This window comes from Erinaceus europaeus, chromosome 6 (genome assembly GCF_950295315.1).
Source record: "Erinaceus europaeus chromosome 6, mEriEur2.1, whole genome shotgun sequence".
Lineage (NCBI taxonomy): Eukaryota > Metazoa > Chordata > Mammalia > Eulipotyphla > Erinaceidae > Erinaceus > Erinaceus europaeus.
This window is the reverse complement of record NC_080167.1, coordinates 5316678-5335195: the sequence shown is the minus strand read 5'-3', so window position 1 is coordinate 5335195 and position 18518 is coordinate 5316678. Positions and strand designations below refer to the sequence as shown.

Genomic DNA, 18518 nt, shown 5'->3' with positions numbered 1-18518 from the left:
CTTGGGGAAAACTATCAGACATGAACTTGGTCACTCAGAGCAGTTCAGAACATGGAGTTGGGAACTAGTAGGAGCACTCTGCTGGCAATATCTTTGCCCTGCAATGACCAACCACACAATGTCTTTAAAATGAACATTTTGTATATATTTTTTAAATTTTTTAATATTTATTTATTCCCTTTTGTTGCCCTTGTTGTTTTATCAATGTAGTTGTTGTTGTTGGACAGGACAGAGAGAAATGAAGAGGAGAGAAAGACAGACACCTGCAGACCTGCTTCACCACCTGTGAAGTGACTCCCCTGCAGGTAGGGAGCCGGGGGCTCCAACCGGGGTCCTTACGCCGGTACTTCTGCTTTGCGCTACGTGCACTTAACCTGCTGGGCTACCACCTGGCTCCCCATTTTATGTTTCATGTTTATGATGGCATCATCAACACACACACACACAGCCTCATCTATTGCAAAAATCTTAAAAACAAAGACCATCATGACAATGCACATTCCCATATTTAGACTGTGATTTCGAAAATCTGGTTTCCTTTTTTTTTTTTTTTTGCCTCCAGGATTATCGCTAGAGGTCAGTGTCAGCACTACAAATCCACCACTTCCTGTGGCTATTTTTCCCTCCCCCCCCCCCCCATTTTATCCAATAGGACAGAGAAACTGAGAGGGAGGGGAGATGGGGAGCGAGACACCTGCAGAAAGACCTGTTTCACCACCCATAAGGCGGCTGTAGGTGGGGATCGGGGACTCGAACCCAGGTCCCTGAGTGGGTTCTTGCGTACAGTACTATGTGCACTTAATAGGGTGTCCACCACCCGGCTCCCATTTTCTGTTGAGTGGTGACAAGTGTCTCAGAGAAGTGGATGGTACGAGACGTGGCCAGGACGTCCAGGACGGTGCTGGGAGATTAGCACAGCAGCCAGCCAGGGAGCTTCCAGATACTGGCTTTCTGGCAACGGGACTCCCAAACCTTGAGGAGGCAAAGACGGGATGAGCTGAGCTCGGAGGTCACAATCGCAGTGGCTCGGAACCTGCGAGATACTCTGAGACCCGTGAGTCCAACATGAATGGTCGCCTCTGAGGAGAGGAGAGGCAGCCCAGGCAGGACCTCGTAGACGGGGTGAGCAAAGGCTAACGCGTGGTGCCTGCTTTCCCATATGACCTGGGCGGCTGGGCAGGCCAACCAGTAAGAGGGAGCATCATCTCACAGCGTTTCGTCAGAAACTGCAAACCAAATACAGAATTTAATGTCGCCACTTGGAGATCCCCAGTGGGTTCCTGGAGAAAGTCACTGAGCAGAAGCAGTCACACCAGAGGAATCCCGGGAGGCCTGGCTCCCTGTGACGGGGGGGTGGGGGACACACACGACGACACAGACACAAGAGGACCGGCTCCAGTCTCGCAAAGGGACCAGGTCTGAGTCTGACGGCTCAGGGTGATCGGCTGCCAGGTGGCAGGGAGCCCAGAGAGCAGAGCAAGCTGAGGCGGCACCAGGGGGGTGTCCCAGCCAAGCCACAGGTCGAAGGTCGACACAGACGCGGTGAAGGACAAGAAAGGGATGGAGGAGAAACAGCTTAAGAAAGAGATAGAAGAGTTACCAGGAGTTTGTTTATTCTTAGTTAGCGTCAGAGAGGCAGAGACAGAGTGAAAGAGGCCGCAGCTCTGCAGCTTGCTCCGCTGCGGTGGGGGCCAGGCAGGCGGCGCACTAGTTGAGTGAGCTATCTAGCCAGCCCGCCATGAGTTTAAAACAGGGAAGACTGCGGTGTTTGAGATGCGTCACATCCAGATGACTGGAGCCAGACGGGTATGGGAGTTCAACTACAAGTGTGAAAAAATGGTCACTTTCATTTTTTTTTTTTTTTAAACCCAAGCCCTACTTAGCTCTGGCTTACGATGGTGCTGGGGATTGAACCCGGGGAGCCTTAGGCATGAAGGTCGTGTGCAGAATCATTGTGCTGTCTCTCTACCTGAGACAGGTGGAGAGGAAAGGGGTGGAGAGAGGAGGGGAGGGGGCTGTCAATGGGGGGCCTGCATGGCAGAGTCTGAGAAGGCCCTGGCATTGTGTTTCTTGACCTAGGTGGTACTACAGGGCATTGACTTTGTAGTAAATCGCTCGGCTCAGTTAACTGCTGAGTGTGCTTCACAGTAACAGTTCTTTCTAAAAGGACAACATGACCCACGATACTGGAGCTGGGGAGACGGATTAAACCTGCGTCTCCAAGAAAGCTTACAGCTCTCAGCCTGAGACTGTGGCATCAGGTCTAACCTGACAACGTTCCCCTCCAATGCCAAGTTGCTGCCTGCCACCGTTCAAACTGCGGGCTGAGCCAGGCGTGCTAACGGGCACTGCCCCGACAGCAGTGCATTTCTGGGCTCCACTCGGGCTGCTGGCTGCTGGCAGCGTGAGATGACTGGAGGACTTATCCACAGCCAGAGCCAGCGAGGAAAAATGGGTAAATGTTGAAATGACACAGTTCAGGAATGGGCTTATGTGGAAAAAAAAAGAAATTGTAATTAGTGAAGCCTTCTTTTTTTTTTAAAAAAATATTTATTCTTTTTTGTTGCCCTTGTTGTTTTATTGTTGTAGTTATTACTGTTGTCATCGTTGTTGGATAGGACAGAGAGAAATGGAGAGAGGAGGGGAAGACAGTGAGGGGGAGAGAAAGATAAGACACCTGCAGACCTGCTTCACCGCTAGTGTTGCTCAGTCTGGTTCAGCTCGCAGACGAAGGAATAGGAAAACACAACCGGAGCTGCGCCCTAGCTGTCCCCTGCGCGACTGACTCGATCCGCCAGGGCCACCTTGCCGGCTGCAGGACATCAGCCTCTGCTCATGCCCAAAGTGTGTTCTGGGCTAGGATTAAAAACTACATTTGGGGGAGTCGGGCTGTAGCGCAGCGGGTTAAGTACAGGTGGCGCAAAGCACAAGGACTGGCATAAGGATCCCAGTTCGAACCCCGGCTCCCCACCTGCAGGGGAGTCGCTTCATAAGCGGTGAAGCAGGTCTGCAGGTGTCTGTCTTTCTCTCCTCCTCTCTGTCTTCCCCTCCTCTCTCCATTTCTCTCTGTCCTATCCAACAACGACAACAACAATAATAACAAGGGCAACAAAAGGGAATAAATAAATAAAATAAATATTTAAAAAAAAACAAACTACATTTGGGGGGTAGATGGCATAATAGTTATGCAAACAGACTCTCAAGCCTGAGGCTCCATCAAATCCCAGGTTCAATCCCCCGCACCACCATAAGCCAGAGCTGAGCAGTGCTCTGGTAAAAACTACTACATTTGAAGGCTAAGAAGAACAAGAAGTTCCATACTAAAAGGCAGCCCCGGGTTGGGGGCCATAGCACCACGGCAGCGTGTCAGCCTTTGACGGCCCAGCCTCAGAGGTCCCGGGTTCAACCCCCAGCACCACTTTATGTCAGAGCTGAGCAGTGTTCTAGTGTCTCCCTCAATAGAAAAAAAAATTGTTTTTAAATGCCCTACAGTCTGGTTTTATAAATGAGCTACTTTTGGGGGGGGGGGGTCTAAACAAGAGACTATAAATGACTTTTTAAAACCCCAAGCTGTGTTAGCTCCGTGTGGGGGCTTTCCTAGCCAAGGCCCATCAGACAGGGCATACCTCTTGGCAATGGTTTGGAAAATAAGTGCTTACAAAAATTCTATCTCTCTCTGTGTGTTATATCTCCCATTTAAACAGTTTATTATTGGATAGGGACAAAGAGAAACTGATAGGAGAGGGGGAGGTAGAGAGGGAAAGAGACAGAGAGACACCTGCAGACCTGCTTCACCAATCACGAAGCTTTCCCACCCGCAGGTGGGGACCAGGGAATTGAACCTGGGTCCTTGCGCACTATAATATGAGCACGTCTGGGGGGATATATACATGTGTATTACAATCTCTTGATATAAGGAGCTATATACAAAGTTTGCCTGCAGTTAAGCTTCAATTGTGGTGTAACTCAATGCTTCTCTGTTTCTCAGGCCTACACCCCCACCCCCGCCTCCCCCACACACCCCAGAAGGTGAGTGGCTCCAGGGCCAGGTGGGCGCTTACCATGACCGTGCAGTCCTCTGATCCACTGGCAATGACCTGGTCGTTGTGCGGACACCAGTCTATGTCGAGCACGGGTCCTGTGTGGCCGCATACTGTGGGGTAGGATTTGTCGATTCGACCGGTCTGAAAGGGAAGAACAGACCTGTTATGTAGAATCATGGCTGTCACGAGAGTCCTCTCTCAGCCCCGTTCCTCCTTTGTCACTCCCCCCTCAAACTCTGTTGTCTACACCTGATGTTCTTACCGTCCAGGAACTGTCAACCTTCATTTCAATAAAAAGCTACCAGATTCTAAGAACCCTAATTTCTAAATGCCCTGAGATTTTGCTGTCGGCTCCACCAGCATCTGTGTACAGGGAAAGAGAATAACACAAAAGCCTTTTGGCCAAAATGCAAACTCAATTCTGTAATAGCCAAACCTGTTTTACAGTAAAAAAGAAACACACGGTCAATAGTACTTAAATTACGCGATTGAATGTGACCTGTCGATGTCCTGAATCTAAGAGGAGCTCTGGAAACGGATGGTTCTTTGCACAAGCAAAGTCAGAGCAAAAAAGAGAAGAACGCTAGTCCTCGCAGAGGAGCTACGAGCGCGTGGTGTCTGAACACCCCTCCAGCCTCTCCACGCGGCCTCCCACTGACCAGAACAGCGGGCAGCCCTGTTCACCCACTGCCCAGGTCCACGTCTCACTGAGAACACAATGTTTTGTTTATTTCTAAAGATTTTTTTAAATGTCTTTCTGAGGAAGAAGGAAGGAGAGAGGGAGGGAGGAAGAGGTTGAACCGAAGCATTGCTCTGGCACATGCAGTGTCGGGCCCTGAACTTGGGACTTGGTGCCGGAGAGGCTGATGTTTCATTCGCTACTCTGCCTCCTGCCTCCTGCCTCCTGGGCCGCTGAGTGAACACGCTGTGCGGTGTTCGGGCTAAGCAGCCGTCACGATCTGCTTGTGCTACTTGTCTGAATTCATCAAGCTGACTGGTTTGTCAGGACTGTTTTGAGCCAACTGAGACAAAAGCTGCCGTACCAACAGGCGAACGAGGGCTCTTCTGCTTAAGAGGGGAGACACGACATTCTGTGTGTCCCCAGACCAGGTGTCCCCCGAGGAACCCACTCGCTGCTGCGTGTGCGCACGCACGCGCACACACACACACACACACACGAACACACACAAAACTATTCCCTGGAATCTTATAGTTTTGTAAACCAATGTTAAAGCACAATAAGTCTATATTTAAAGATAACAAGAAAAGGGCAAGGATTAATGGTTTACAGTACAAAACAATGTTGATATTCTCATCTTAGTAGTGGGCTCAGGGATAGCCATTGTATTTTTAACATTTCTATACTGGAGGAAAAAGGCAGGGAGGACTGCGTGATGGCTATGCAAAAAGGCCTTCGGGCCAGAGACCAGACTTCAAAGTTCCAGGTTATTCCCTCATATGACCATAGCCTAGGGGGAAAAGAAGGAAAATGAAAGAAAAGAGAGAAAGGAAGGAAGGAAAAGAAAATAAACAACATACCTAGTCAGCAAAGCTGGACAGACTGGGGAAAGAGACACAAATGCAGGAATCAAAAAAGGAACAGAATTTACAGAAGAGCAGAAACTGGAATACTATGAAAAATGCTAGTTAGTGCTTTTCAGTGTTCTGAAAATTCCAGATAAAATATGCAATCTCTTAGGATGATATACAGCTTCCTAAAATATTCTCAATTACTAAAGAAACGTGAACAGACCTACAAAAAAATCAATAACTACAATACCAGATCACCCAACCTTGCCAAATATCAATTATTAAATGCCAAAAATCGCTAGGCCTGGATGGTTTTACAGGTGACATTCAAGGAGAAATTGCTTCAGGGAAAAGGGGAGAGGAGCTGCTCGGCAACCCTCACGTAAAGGACGTGATACAGAGGGGGGCAGCACGAGGAGAGACAGAGTCTCTGGGACACATCAATACTGACGCGGAGCCCACGTCAGTCACACCCAGTGAAGAGACACATGGGACTGGAACGGGACCCCTATGCCGTGCATACACGCACACGCCCCGCAGAGTCCACAGCCAGCCCCAGGAACAGTGGGCACAGAGCAGAGCAGGCAGCCCATAGGACAGGAACCGGAAGAGGACTCCATTACAGTGAAACAAGCAGGGCACAGTTCACATCCTCTAAGTCTGGCAGCAGAGGTTAGAAGTCTGAGCACAGGGAGTCGGGCTGTAGCGCAGCGGGTTAAGCGCAGGTGGCGCAAAGCACAAGGATCCCGATTCGAACCCCGGCTCCCCACCTGCAGGGAGAGTCACTTCATAGGCGGTGAAGTAGGTCTGCAGGTGTCTGTCTTTCTCTCCCCCTGTCTTCCCCTCCTCTCTCCATTTCTCTCTGTCCTATCCAACAACGACAACAACAATAATAACTACAACAATAAAACAACAAGGGCAACAAAAGGGAATAAATAAATAAAATATTTTTTAAAAAGTCTTTAAAAAAAAAAAAAAGAAGTCTGAGCACAAATGCTGTAGACACAGAGGAAGAGCAGTCACCACAGGGGCTGGACTGCCTGGGACAGCTGGGACAAGGAGCTGGAGATTCTCCCTGGCCCCCAGCAGTCCTGGGGGTCCACCTGAAAGATCAGCTCCTGCCTCTTGCAGAAGATGGGCCTTCAGAGCAATCGAGAAGAAGCGGATGGGATCTAACTGTCCTCTGAGGTGGACACCAGTACCACTTAGTGCACGGAGAGTGAACGTTCGTCTGGATTACAGATACACATATGTGATGGGTACTGAAATCAGCACCGACTGACTATGCAGCCTCCGAGGAAGGAGAAAGAAGGAACAGAGACTAGTGGCTTAGCTACATCTGATAGGCTTTACTCCTTTCTGAGAAAGAGATTATGAAACAAACAGGGCAAAACATTAACATCTGTTCAGTCTTGTGGGTGCATACACGCATGTCCTACTATTGTTTCCTATTTTTCAAAAACACTTTTAATAAAGTTGAGACACGTTAACTTTATACTTTCAAAAAACCTTATTCCCAAGGGGAAAAAGTTTTCCCCTCTATGTACTGTTTTATTTTCTCTATGGGTCCCTGTAAAACTCAAGAGTTGCTAGCAAACCTCACTAGGCATCCTTGGTGGCGAAGTTCTATCACTGAACTCTGGCCTTCTATGGGCACCAGCCTGGGCTGAGAGCTCTTGTTCAGATACAATACAGCTTCGAAGAAAATCTGGAACTACTAACACTAGTTCTTCTTAATTACATACTGAAAAGCGTAGAATGACCCCCCGCCCCGCCCCGCCCCGCCCCCCAGATTACAATGAAACAACTGGCTGAAAGCTAACCGTTATTCACCAGTATTCTCCAGTCAACTAAGATATCTGACAATAACAATTAGTATTCCTGCCATTCTCAACTCAAACCTGACAAGACTACAGGTAAGTCTAAGATCTTGTCGGACACTTTGGGTGGGGGAGACAGCATAATGGTTATGCAAACAGACTCTCAAGCCTGAGGCTCTGAGGTCCCAGGTTCAATTCCCAGAGCTGAGCAGAGCTCTGGTAAAAGAAATAAATACATAAAACACCAAAAAGAGTCAGGCATTTTCTTGGGTACCTTAAATGTCATTTAAGAGTGACTGATGCCTTTTCCCTTCTCTATAAAAAATAAAAAAGGTGAGTCAGGCAGTAGTACAGCAGGTGAAGCGCACGTGGCACAAAACTCAAGGACCGGCATAAAGATCCCGGTTCGAGCCCCCGGCTCCCCACCCGCAGGGGAGTCGCTTCATAGGCCGTGAAGCAGGTCTGCAGGTGTCTGTCTTTCTCTCCCCCCTCTCTCTGTCTTCCCCTCCTCTCTCCGTTTCTCTCTGTCCTATCCAACAACGACGACATCAGTAGCCACAACAATAGTAACTACGACAACAATAACCAGAAGGGCAATGAAAGGGAAAGTAAATAAATATTTAAAAATTCAAAATAAAGAAGAGTGGCTAACATGTTTAGAATGCTTACACTGCATGCTAGGAACTACACAAGACCTTTCCTGTCTTCATTCTCACAACTATTTTTATTTCTGATGTAATGACTTTATTAGTCCCGTTTTCTAAATAAAGAAACCAAGGCACAGAGAAAAAGCTAAGAAGCAGAGGTCTGGGGAACCGCTGAGCCTCTGCACCAGATTCTGACGGGGGAAGAGCTCTCCCACAATGTCATGGGACTGGAACGGAGAATAAGGCTGAAATAACCGGCATCGCTGCTTCCTGTGGTTGTGATGTCATCGCAGACCCTTACGACAAAAGCAACAGGGCAAGTGGCACTGGAATGCAGCTAGACATCTGAGGAGAAAAGGGGTGAGAGGGGCAGCCAGGGTGAAGGCCCATTTTCTCACGAACAGGATGAGCATCAGCCCGCAGCCAGCTGCCGTGCCCTCAAGGGCTTAGACTTCCCAGCCCGAGTCTCTCTGGCCCCTGACTGGAGCAAGTTGAAAGAAACGCTCAAAGCCACATGCTCCTGTAGAGAGGTTAGTTTCAACAGGGTGGGGCTGGGCCATTACCGACTGCCCTGCGTTCACATACGTGCCAACTGCAGGAGGAACAATGACGGCCTCACATGGTGAAGCTGGGGACATGTCACTGCTGGCTCCCCAGGCTGGGCCCTGAGGACAGCACATGACCCAGGACGGGCACTCGCTGGTCACCCCGCCAGGGAGCCGGGAAGCCATGTCTGATCTGCTCAGAGATGTCCCCGCTGCAAATCCGCACGAAGCTGCCGCTCACCTGCGTCTCTCAGGCACAAGTCGGTGAATCCGGAGGCCGGGGGAAGCCTAAAGACTTTCATCTTGCTGTTAAGGATTCTCTTGGAGGAAAGACTGCCGTATTCTGAGAACCAGCTATCAGTTGAGTCAGCTCATAGACTAACACGCCATCCCCACTGTCTTCAGTCTGACACCGCCTCGGCCACCTCATCTGGAAGCTGTCTGCTTTGCGAGCAAGATTCTAAAAAGCGTGGCTGGGTACAGCCACCCGGTCAGACGAGAACTCCAAATTCACAGAGTACTTACTAGTCCTGACCCCATAGCATTAACGGGGCTTCTCTGGTACTTCTTCAGCCAAAGGTCCGAGCGGCGGGCATTACAGTGACTGAGACAGCCGACGCCAATGTCCCCAGAGGCTCTGGCCCTGAGCCCAGCTCTTAAACGCAGCAGTTACGAGACAGGTCAGGGTAGCAGCTTACACACATTAGCATCTGAAAGACCCAGTGGCCTGCCAGGGATGAGCAACAGGAGCGCCAGGGACAATTCAGCCCCAGGTGTATGAGCAGCTGTCACGAGACAAAGGTGTGGCACCATGGCTTCCACATGGCTGGCTGGAGCCGAGGCTGACATGCTCTAGCCACCTCCCTTCCTGGTGGCAGGAAACCTCTTAAGACACCCCTAGTGCCACTTACTCTGTGTTTGGACGAAGTCCTCAAGCATTTCAAAGCCTCCAGGACTCAGCAGAGTTCCTTAGGACGGGGCCTTCACTAATCCCAGGCAGCCATGCTCTTCGGTGGGTGAAGCGGGTGGCGGGGAGCAGGGTGAAAAGCAAGCTGGAGGCATCGGTAAAGACACACTGTATTGGGGAGTCGGACGGTAGCGCAGGGGGTTAAGCGCATGTGGCGCAAAGCACAAGGACCAGTATAAGGATCCCCGGTTCGAGCCCCCGGCTCCCCACCTGCAGGAGAGTCACTTCACAGGCGGTGAAGCAGGTCTGCAAGCATCTCTCTGTCTCTCTTCCTCTCTATCTCCCCCTTCTCTCTCAATTTCTCTCTATCTCTATCCAATAACATATAAAATAAATAAGAGACACTGTATCTAACAGCTCAAGACCAATGCTGGGGGCAAGGGTAGATAGCATAATGGTTATGCAAACAGACTCTCATGTCTGAGGCTCCCGAGTCCCAGGTTCAATCCCCCCCCCACACTACCATACCCCAGAGCTGATCAGTGCTTTGGTTAAAAGAAAAAAGAACCAATGCTGGGAGGTTTCAATGACTTCTGCAAAAAATACACTCCTCCATAGGCCGGCTCTAGTTGTAAGGATGTTCCTCGGAGGATCTGCCGGAGAACCACCGCTTCCGGCTCCACCTAACGGCATTGTATTTGTTCCCCATGCCGTGTTTCACAAAGCCACCACTTATCCTGTCCACGGCTGCACTGCCCCGAACGCCCCAGGTCTCCACACAAAGGGGTCCGAGTGCTACAGCTCTCGCCCCGCAGGCCGAGGGGAGCACCCTGCAATCCAAACACCTTTGACACACAGACAGGTCTCTGAAGGGACTCCATTCGGAGGCTGGCTTCAAGGGAGCGAATGGTGCTATAAGAGAGGCACCTGTGGGGATGGGTGTTCACCATCCGTTGTGGACTCACAACGGTTCACACTGGGTGTTCCCAACAGGAACTATGTATTATATAGAAGAGTCCTTCCTTCCTTCCTTCCTTCCTTCCTTCCTTCCTTCCTTCCTTCCTTCCTTCCTGTCATTCACCAGAGCTCCACTCAGCTCTGGCTGATGATGGCGCTGAGGACTGAACCTGGGACCCCGGAGCCTCAGGCAGGAAGGAGTCTCTGCATCGTCACCTGTGGTCCCGCTGCTCTGGCTCTGGAAGGGTCTGCTGAGTATGAACAGCCCTCCTGTGCTCACCAGTTTCCATCCGGACGGAGCCTGCTCACCGGCCAGCTGATGAAGCCAGTGAGCTCCTGCCAAGGAGGACCCGGCAATCAACAGAGGCTCAGGGCATCCCCACACCATATATATATATATATATATATATATATATATATATATTTTTTAATTATTACTGGGTAGAGAAAGAAAGAAATTGAGAAGGGAAGGGGAGATAAGAGAGGAAGAGAGACAGAGACACCTGCAGCCCTGCCTCACCATTCTTGAAGCTTTCCCCTGCAGGTGGGGACTGGGGACTCAAACCTGGGTTCTTGTGCACCATAATGTGTGCGCTCAACCAGGTGCGCCATTGTCCGGCCCCACTGTGTCTTTTTTAGCTCCCGCACTAAGTCGGCCACAGCCCGGCTCTGTTGAGCGTTGAGCGCCGCCTCCTCTGCTGTGTCCCCTCCCTGCTCAAGTCCAGCTCAAGGCGGCTTCTCAGGATTTCTCCCGCTCCTCACCGGTGGCATCTTCTGTTCTGACCTTGAATAACCCCTTACAGGAATCCATGCTGGCTTTCCAGGTCACCCCTCCCTCGGGTGTTAGGACAGGAACGGCCCTCCCGCCCCATCCTGACTCAGTTTACTCAGAGAATTCCCCAGCTGCTCGTGTAAGTTCTCAGTGAGGGGAAATGCAGATCAAGACCAGCCCGTGTATGCAGAGCGCAGTGTCTCGCTGTCCCTATGTTCATGGCCTTTTTCAAAGGCGTTGGCGCTCACTTGTGGAGGCCTCAGAGGTAGCAGGGCACGGTCAGCTGGGCCCAGCATGTGCTCAGAGCAGACGCAGAGCTCCAGCCCAGGCACAAGGGCTCCATTCACTCTGTGCAGAGTTCAAAGGACCCAGAAGGGACGTTCATTGAAGTGGGTTTCCTCTGTTTCCTTTTTTTAAAAGGTCCTTTCTCGTATGAGAGGATTCTGTCTAGGCTACATGTTCCGATGGGATCGCCTGAGGCTGCCACTCCAAGGAGACGGGTCAGCGGGCAGCGGGCAGGGGGAGCAGCAGACCACATGGCACAGCAGGCCAGGCCCAGGGCATGAGGCGTGGGACTTGGTGGCAGGCCTGTCACTGAGTAGGGAGCTCAGCGCTGCCCGTGAGGCATTTTCATTGTGTGGGAAACACCAAGCCTGAGGTCAGGAAGAGGTGCTCTGTGATAAAGAAGCCTGGTGAGCGGGCCTGCGGGGCTGCCAGGGAGAGGTGGCATGGCCCTGCCGGGCTCACCTGCCCACATGCACAGCCCAAGACCTGGGCAGCCACAAGGGACAGCACCAAGTGTCCCCTCTCTCAGCTTCACAGGCCCCACGGGAAAAAAACTGGTCCACTATCAAATATCAAAGAGAACGTTTCTTTTTTTGTTTGTTTCCAGGGCTATCACTGGGCCTCGGTGCCTACACTATGAATCCACTGCTCCTGGAGGCCATCTTTTCCCATTGCTGTTGCTGTTTTTTTTTGTTGTTGGATAGGAGAGAAATGGAGAGAGGAAGGGAAGACAGAGAGGGGGCAGAGAAAGCTAGGCACCTGCACACCTGCTTCACCGCTTGTGAAGCGACTCCCCTGCAAGTGGGGAGCCTGTAATAAGGTGCCATTTTGTTTAAAATCAAAGAACATACCAATTCCCACGTGCAGTGTGAAGTGACGCTTAAAAGCGTGTTGGTATGCTTCTAGTTCTGCCTCTGGGATCCCTTCTGTTACATTGCTTGATGTTGTGGTCTATTTACATGGTCATTCTGTTACATTGGTTTGGTGTCACTCCCCCTACCTCCAGGAGATTTTGGTTTAGTCTTTGCCTTTTTGCACTTCTTGCTTCTCCCCGCCCCCTATCCTACGTACTTCCTGGGTTCCTGGCTCTTCCGCGGAGGAGAAAAAGGCAGGAGAGGATCGTGTTATGATTAGGTTGTTAGACTGCTTGCCCGCTCGTGAATAAAGATTAAACTGCATTCTCAGCTCAGCCGTGAGTTTCTGGTCGTCTCTGTCTCCCGCCCGCGAAGCCAGCCCGGCATACTGGCGCCCTGAACTTTGACTGACAAAAGCGAGGCAGCAGGAAAGGTCCTGCTCAAGGTGTGTGTGAGCCTCAGGAGCTGGGCTTGGGTATTAAAGTAACTACCACTCAAGGGCAGCAAGGCCAACAAAAATGGGGGAAATGGCCTCCAGGAGCAGTAGATTCATAGTGCAGGCACCGAGCCCCAGAGATAGCCCTGGGGGCAAGACAAACAACAACAGCAGCAACAAAAACCTACCAAAGCTGAGACTTCCCCGGTACCAGCCCCCATCTCCCTTTCTTCTCCTGTGAGAGACTAGAAAGGCTGGTCTTGCCAGTGCCTGTGGGACTGTCTTTACACATCCATCTGGAGTACACAGGTATTGATCTTGAGATTAAGACTCCCATGTACACATGTGCCCACCGTGAATTTCCCTCTGAGGCCCGTCTGTCGGCAGTAAGCGGGGCTCCTACTGCAACCTCAGGAGACTGGGTCCCCCCCCCCCAGACTCCGTCCTCCAGGACTGAGTGTCGACAGTGCAGGGAGGCCCGTAGGAGTGAAGGGATTTCCAGGGAGGTTTTTGTCCGGAAGGCTTTTCCCCGGCTCTGGGATCTGCAGGGTTGGCTGCTTGAGCCCAGCAGGCTCTTGGCCTGGACTGGGTGGTGCAGTCGGGCGCCGTGACTCAGGAGCGCCTAGGTCCGCGGTGCTTCCCTCAAGCTCCGGCACGCCACCCTGGCCCGGCTTCTCGAGGTGTGGCCCGGTACGTTTCCTTACTGCTTGGTCTCGCAGATGATGAATAACAGCAGTCTTGCTGAACACAGGTCATCTCTGTGGTCTGGGCTTGTAGGGAGCTTTCCTCCCACCCCAACTGCACGGAGTTCCAACGCCCTCTGGAAGCCCCCACACTCTTGCGGGGGTGCTGAGGTACTTCCATCACTGTTTTGAGTCCTGGGGAGGGACACACACACACACACACACACACACACACACTCACTCCTGTGCCTTAAACACATGACAAACTGGGAATGGCAATGAATCCAGGTGACCCAGTTTAAAAAGTGGGGTGGGGAGGCAAGAGACAGCATAAAGGTTCTGCAAAGAGACTCTCATGCCTGAAGTTCCAAAGTCCCAGGTTCGATCCTCCTACTACCACTACAAGTCAGAACTGAGCGGTGCTCTTGCAGATAAACAAAATAAAATAATTAAAAATGGGGTGGGGACTTGGCCAGAACTCAGGCTTCTGGTCTCCTCACCTGCACCTCCACCAGCACCCGTGCTGGAGGACCTGGGGGCTCCTGCTTACTTCTTTTTGCCTTTCAGGTGTGTGTGTGTGTGTGGGGGGGGCCTGGAATGCTGGCCCGCTTGCCAGCATTCTCGCCAGGTGTCTGCCTCCAGGTGGACATCTCTCTGTCCTTACTGTCTCTTCTCCCACTTCCTCCCGGCTTATCTGTCTCTGGTAGCTCCTCCTTACGTTTCTCCAGCTCAGTTTAGGAACTTGTAGAGAATATTTGGGACTCTCGCTTGCTCTGTGTCTGAATGATCTTTCTGACACACCTGACAGTCTTTCTCAACGAGGATTTTATGAAAGGATCCAGCCCTCTGGAAAGCCACGGGAATGCCTGCCCGCTCCCCTCTCTTGAAGATGAATGCCTCTAGCTGCACAGGAGAGAAGCTGATTCAGGGACTGTAACTGCCTGGGGTACTAGGACTTCACTCTCTCACAGAACCTGCTTTGACAAGGCTGCTTCAGAGTCCCTGTTTATCAAGAAGCCAGATCTTGATCAAGACTCTCAGAGCCTCTCCTTCCTGCTGGGTGTCCCTCTCACCTGTTACCTTTCATCCACTGAGGCAGACCTTCCTTAGGCTTCCCTTTGCTGTTTGCCCCTGTTGTTGCCCGTTTTTATAAAAACTCCTGTCTGAGTCACCTGCGGGACAAGGGGCAGAACCCTGTGCTCTCAGATTGCAGAGGGGATGGCTAGTTACACGGTCAACACAGTAGAAAGAAGGGAGCCCTCATTCTTTCTTCCTCTTTCTGGACCTAGCAGCTAGGGAGGATGAGCTGTGTGACTGCAGGGGCCCAAGAGGATATCTTATGATTTCTTGGGGGGGTGGGAGTGTCACTCTTTTCTTGGCCTTTCCGCCTTGACTCCCATTATCCATCATGCAAAAGTGGCGTTTTCCTGGCCTGTGACACGGGGGAGAACCAGAATCAGCAGTGGTGTGCGTGGCGGGAGGCCTGCTGGAACTGGGCCCGCACAGCATCTGCTCGGTGTTTGGTCACATCGTTCATAAAGCAAGACCCACACCAGAGTGTCCTGCTCCGGGAAGGTGCCTGGGTTTTGTGCGGGGTTGTCCCAGCTCTGCCCGACATGTGCATACTTGGAAGCGGGGAGAGGGGCTGCCCTGAGCAGGTGGCCCTTCCATGGCTCGGAGCCTAGCTCCTGTGACTTGTGTGCTGTTGGCAACACGGGCCCACTGAGAGCCAAAGTCTGGCATTGCCCTTTTCATTTTTTTTAATAGAAGCTGTGGTCTAATTGACACTTAATCCTTGGCATTGTCTCTTTGGGAGCAGCAGGCTTAATCACAAAAGCACTGGCTTGTCAGGGCTTTGGTTCTGTCAGCCTGGAGCGCTGTCTTTGGTTTGGGAGCGCTTGGTCTCGTGAGGAAACAGCGGCTCTGATGAAGCGGCAGCGGCCAGTTCACATGGTCGAGGGCTTCCTGTAAGTGCCCGGTGCCCGCTGCTAAGTGCCTCCGCTCACGAGCCGCTTCAAAAGAAGTGGCAGGCTCCTGATGGCGCTTTTCTCTGTGCCCGGGTCACTGCCAGCACCTGCTGGATTTACCACACACACACACACACACACACACACACACACACACACACCCCACTGCCAGGCAGCTTCCGTGCCCACAAGCAGCGGTGCCAGTAGCCCTTGCACGAATGTGGAGGCTTGGCACGCAGCAGCCCTGGTGTGGCGGGGACTTCTCGGTGCCCGGGACTTGGGGCGCCCGGTATCTTCCTCCTGGCATCCACACTGGCCCACACGTACCTTCAGCTGTCGACTGCGGGGCCTGTGAAGGGGTGGGGGGCTGGGAGTGCCCGGGGGGGGGGGGGGGGGGAAGGCACCAGGTGCAGAACAATGACTTCCAAATCATGTCACAAGAGCTGCCAGCCTTAGGAGCAGGCTCAGCCTCATTACCACATGAAGTGGCACAGAAGGGCCTTTTTCATTTCCTCCCAGTGACTGTTCTCCACAACGAGGGTGGGGGAGGGCACCCTACTCCCCCCCCTCCCCCGCCCCCCAGTTAACAATGGCGTACAGTCTCTGGCAGAAGGAACCTCAGGATGTGCCCTGGAGCTATTTTTGATTACAGTGGCTGTGACTCAGTGTGCCCAGCAGATGATGGCTCCCTCCTTCCCTGCTGTCCCCTCTCTCCCTCCCTCCCTCCCTCCTGGGAGACAGCAGCCGCCTGGCCTGTCCTTTGTATGGTTCCTTGGTTCCTTGGCGGCCCAGCCCAGCGCTCATCTGTCCACAGCAGGCCTGATGGCTCTGTCAGTGGTTTTTACCATATATGGCCATCGGCCTGGGCTGTCAGCTGGCCGGGATCATTTCCTTCCTCCGCTCGGATTGGCTGGGCTGGTGGGATCTGGGAGTGTGGTGAACAGGAGCCACTGAGTCAAGTGCGGGGCCACCTTAACTCCTCCCTGGCTCTCGGGAACACCCCAGCCAGTGCCCTAGGTGTGTGGCGGACAGGACAGGGCAGGACAGCACACCCCACCCCACCCCACATCTGGGTGAAGAAACCAGCTTGGGGTTTAGTGGGCAGGGTTTTGCACCCCCCCCCCACGTCTGCCAGAGTCACCTTAAAACCCGGGCACAGTGGCTGGGTGCCTGTGCTGGTTTAGAGGCTACACCCTGCAGGCTGGGGGAACCCAGGGAAGGTTCTGCCTCAGTTGAGGGGAGACAGGAGCGAGTATGGACCTGCCCAGAGGAGCTATGCCTTGGGTTTCTCTCCTGGCTGAGGACTGAGCCGGGTGCTGAGCTGGGTATCTGAGCTCCCGACCTCTTGTTTACAAACACTGCAGGCTGTGCCAGGGCCCTGGAGCCCAAGGCCAGGGAGAGCTATTTCAGCCTTCTGGAGACCAGGGCCCGAGCCCCGATACTGCCTTGTGCCGCAGCTGAGCAGTTGCTCTGGCCCTCTCTGTGGCTCTTTCCTCCTCGGTTCCCTCTCACAGTAAATACGTACACCTCAGAAGAAACTTGGCCAAGTTTGTTTTTCCCACCCACTTCCAAGTGGGAGGTGAGCCCGTGCAGAGCTGTGAGTGGAGGTGGGCTTCTGGAGCCCCAGGAGAGGGGGCTCCGTGTCCCCCTGCCTGTTAGGGCCTCAGACACCGGTTACTGGGTCCCGGCTTGGGGTGTGCGCCCCGCTCCCACTTCCTGTGTTGCCACTCATGTCTGGAGTGCCTGCGCTCTCCAGCCTTGGCGTTCACGTCGGCATTTACTTGGCGTGCCTGCTCCCTGGGCTTGGCTTCCTAGGCTTTGTTCTCAGGTCCGAAGTAGCATTTGGGTTTACTTGTCCGCTCTGAAGAGGTTTTAAGTCTGATTTTTTTTTCCCCCTCAGTCACGGAGTCAGGAAATCTGTGGCTTCTCTGGCGGTGCTAGTGCGCAGTCAGATGGGACTCAGTGAGGGATGTTGATGCTTTCTTTCCCTTCCCTCCTCCCTCCCTTTCTTCCTTCCTTCTTTTCTTTCTCCCACCCCCCTTCTTTTCCTCGTTGGCTTTCTTAAAATACCCATAATGTTACAGCAGCTTCCTCCAAGCCCTTCGCAGACTTCAGAAATGGTCTGTTCGGGGGGCGGGCAGTGGTGTGCTGGGTAAGCGCATGTCGTGTAAAGTGCTACTGTACTGGGACACTGTTTCAGAGTCGCAGAGACAACTGGCACAGGTCCCTCTCCTCCAAGGACTTGCGGGTGCCTGGGGGTCCCCAGCATGCTTCTCATTCATTTTTTTTAATTGTTGTTGTATTTGTTATTGTTGTTGTCACTGATGTCATCATTGCTGGATAGGACAGAGAGAAATGGAGAGAGGAGGGGAAGACAGAGAGGGGGAGAGAAAGACAGACACCTGCAGACCTGCTTCACCGCCTGTGAAGCGACTCCCCTGCAGGTGGGAAGCCGGGGCTCGAACTGGGATCCTTACGCCGGTCTTTGCACCACCGCCGACCCCGCGCAGTAGCACTTCTTAGAGAGGAGACAAGCACCTCAGGACCTGCCATCTGCTACAGCACATGAGAAGTGGGCCACAAGGAGAACTACAGGCGGGGCTGGAGGGAGAGCTCACTCAGGAGGGGCCTCGCCATGCGCGCGACCCAGGGTCGAGCCTGGGTGCCACCTAAGCGAGTGACTCTCTCTCTCTGTATCTGCGTGAAAACATGGTTGGAGCAGTGAGGCAAAGTTGTGTGTGGGTTCCAGCTCCACCGAAGCAAAACACAGGCAAGTGGTCCTGGAGGGGGAGATGCGCCCAGCAGACAAGCAGCTCAGCAGCAGCTGACAGGCCAGCTGATCAAAGGGCCATGGCGACTTACACAAACAGCCAAATATCATCTGTAAAATCTGTCCGGTTTACACTTATTCAAATAATCACCATTGTACCAAATCACAAGACAGACAGACACTCGGGGGGGCAGGCGGTTGCATGTGGCAGAGGGAAATGTAGTCTTTCTAACGACACGGAGCCTGGCTCTGCTTACCCCGCCTACTCAGTAACCAGTCAGTGCTGGCACCGAGGAGTGCAC

At 52.5% G+C, this 18518-nt stretch overlaps 1 protein-coding gene across 2 annotated transcripts in view; it reads right to left on the bottom strand.

Annotated features, from left to right (window-relative positions):
• Positions 1–18518, bottom strand: part of CORO1C (coronin 1C) — a 73216-nt gene that overhangs the window by 20348 nt on the left and 34350 nt on the right. For both annotated transcript variants that reach the window (XM_060192941.1, XM_060192942.1), the window contains one exon: positions 4062–4184. In XM_060192941.1, the coding sequence (XP_060048924.1) occupies positions 4062–4184 (123 nt within the window). The remainder of the gene's footprint in view (positions 1–4061; positions 4185–18518) is intronic.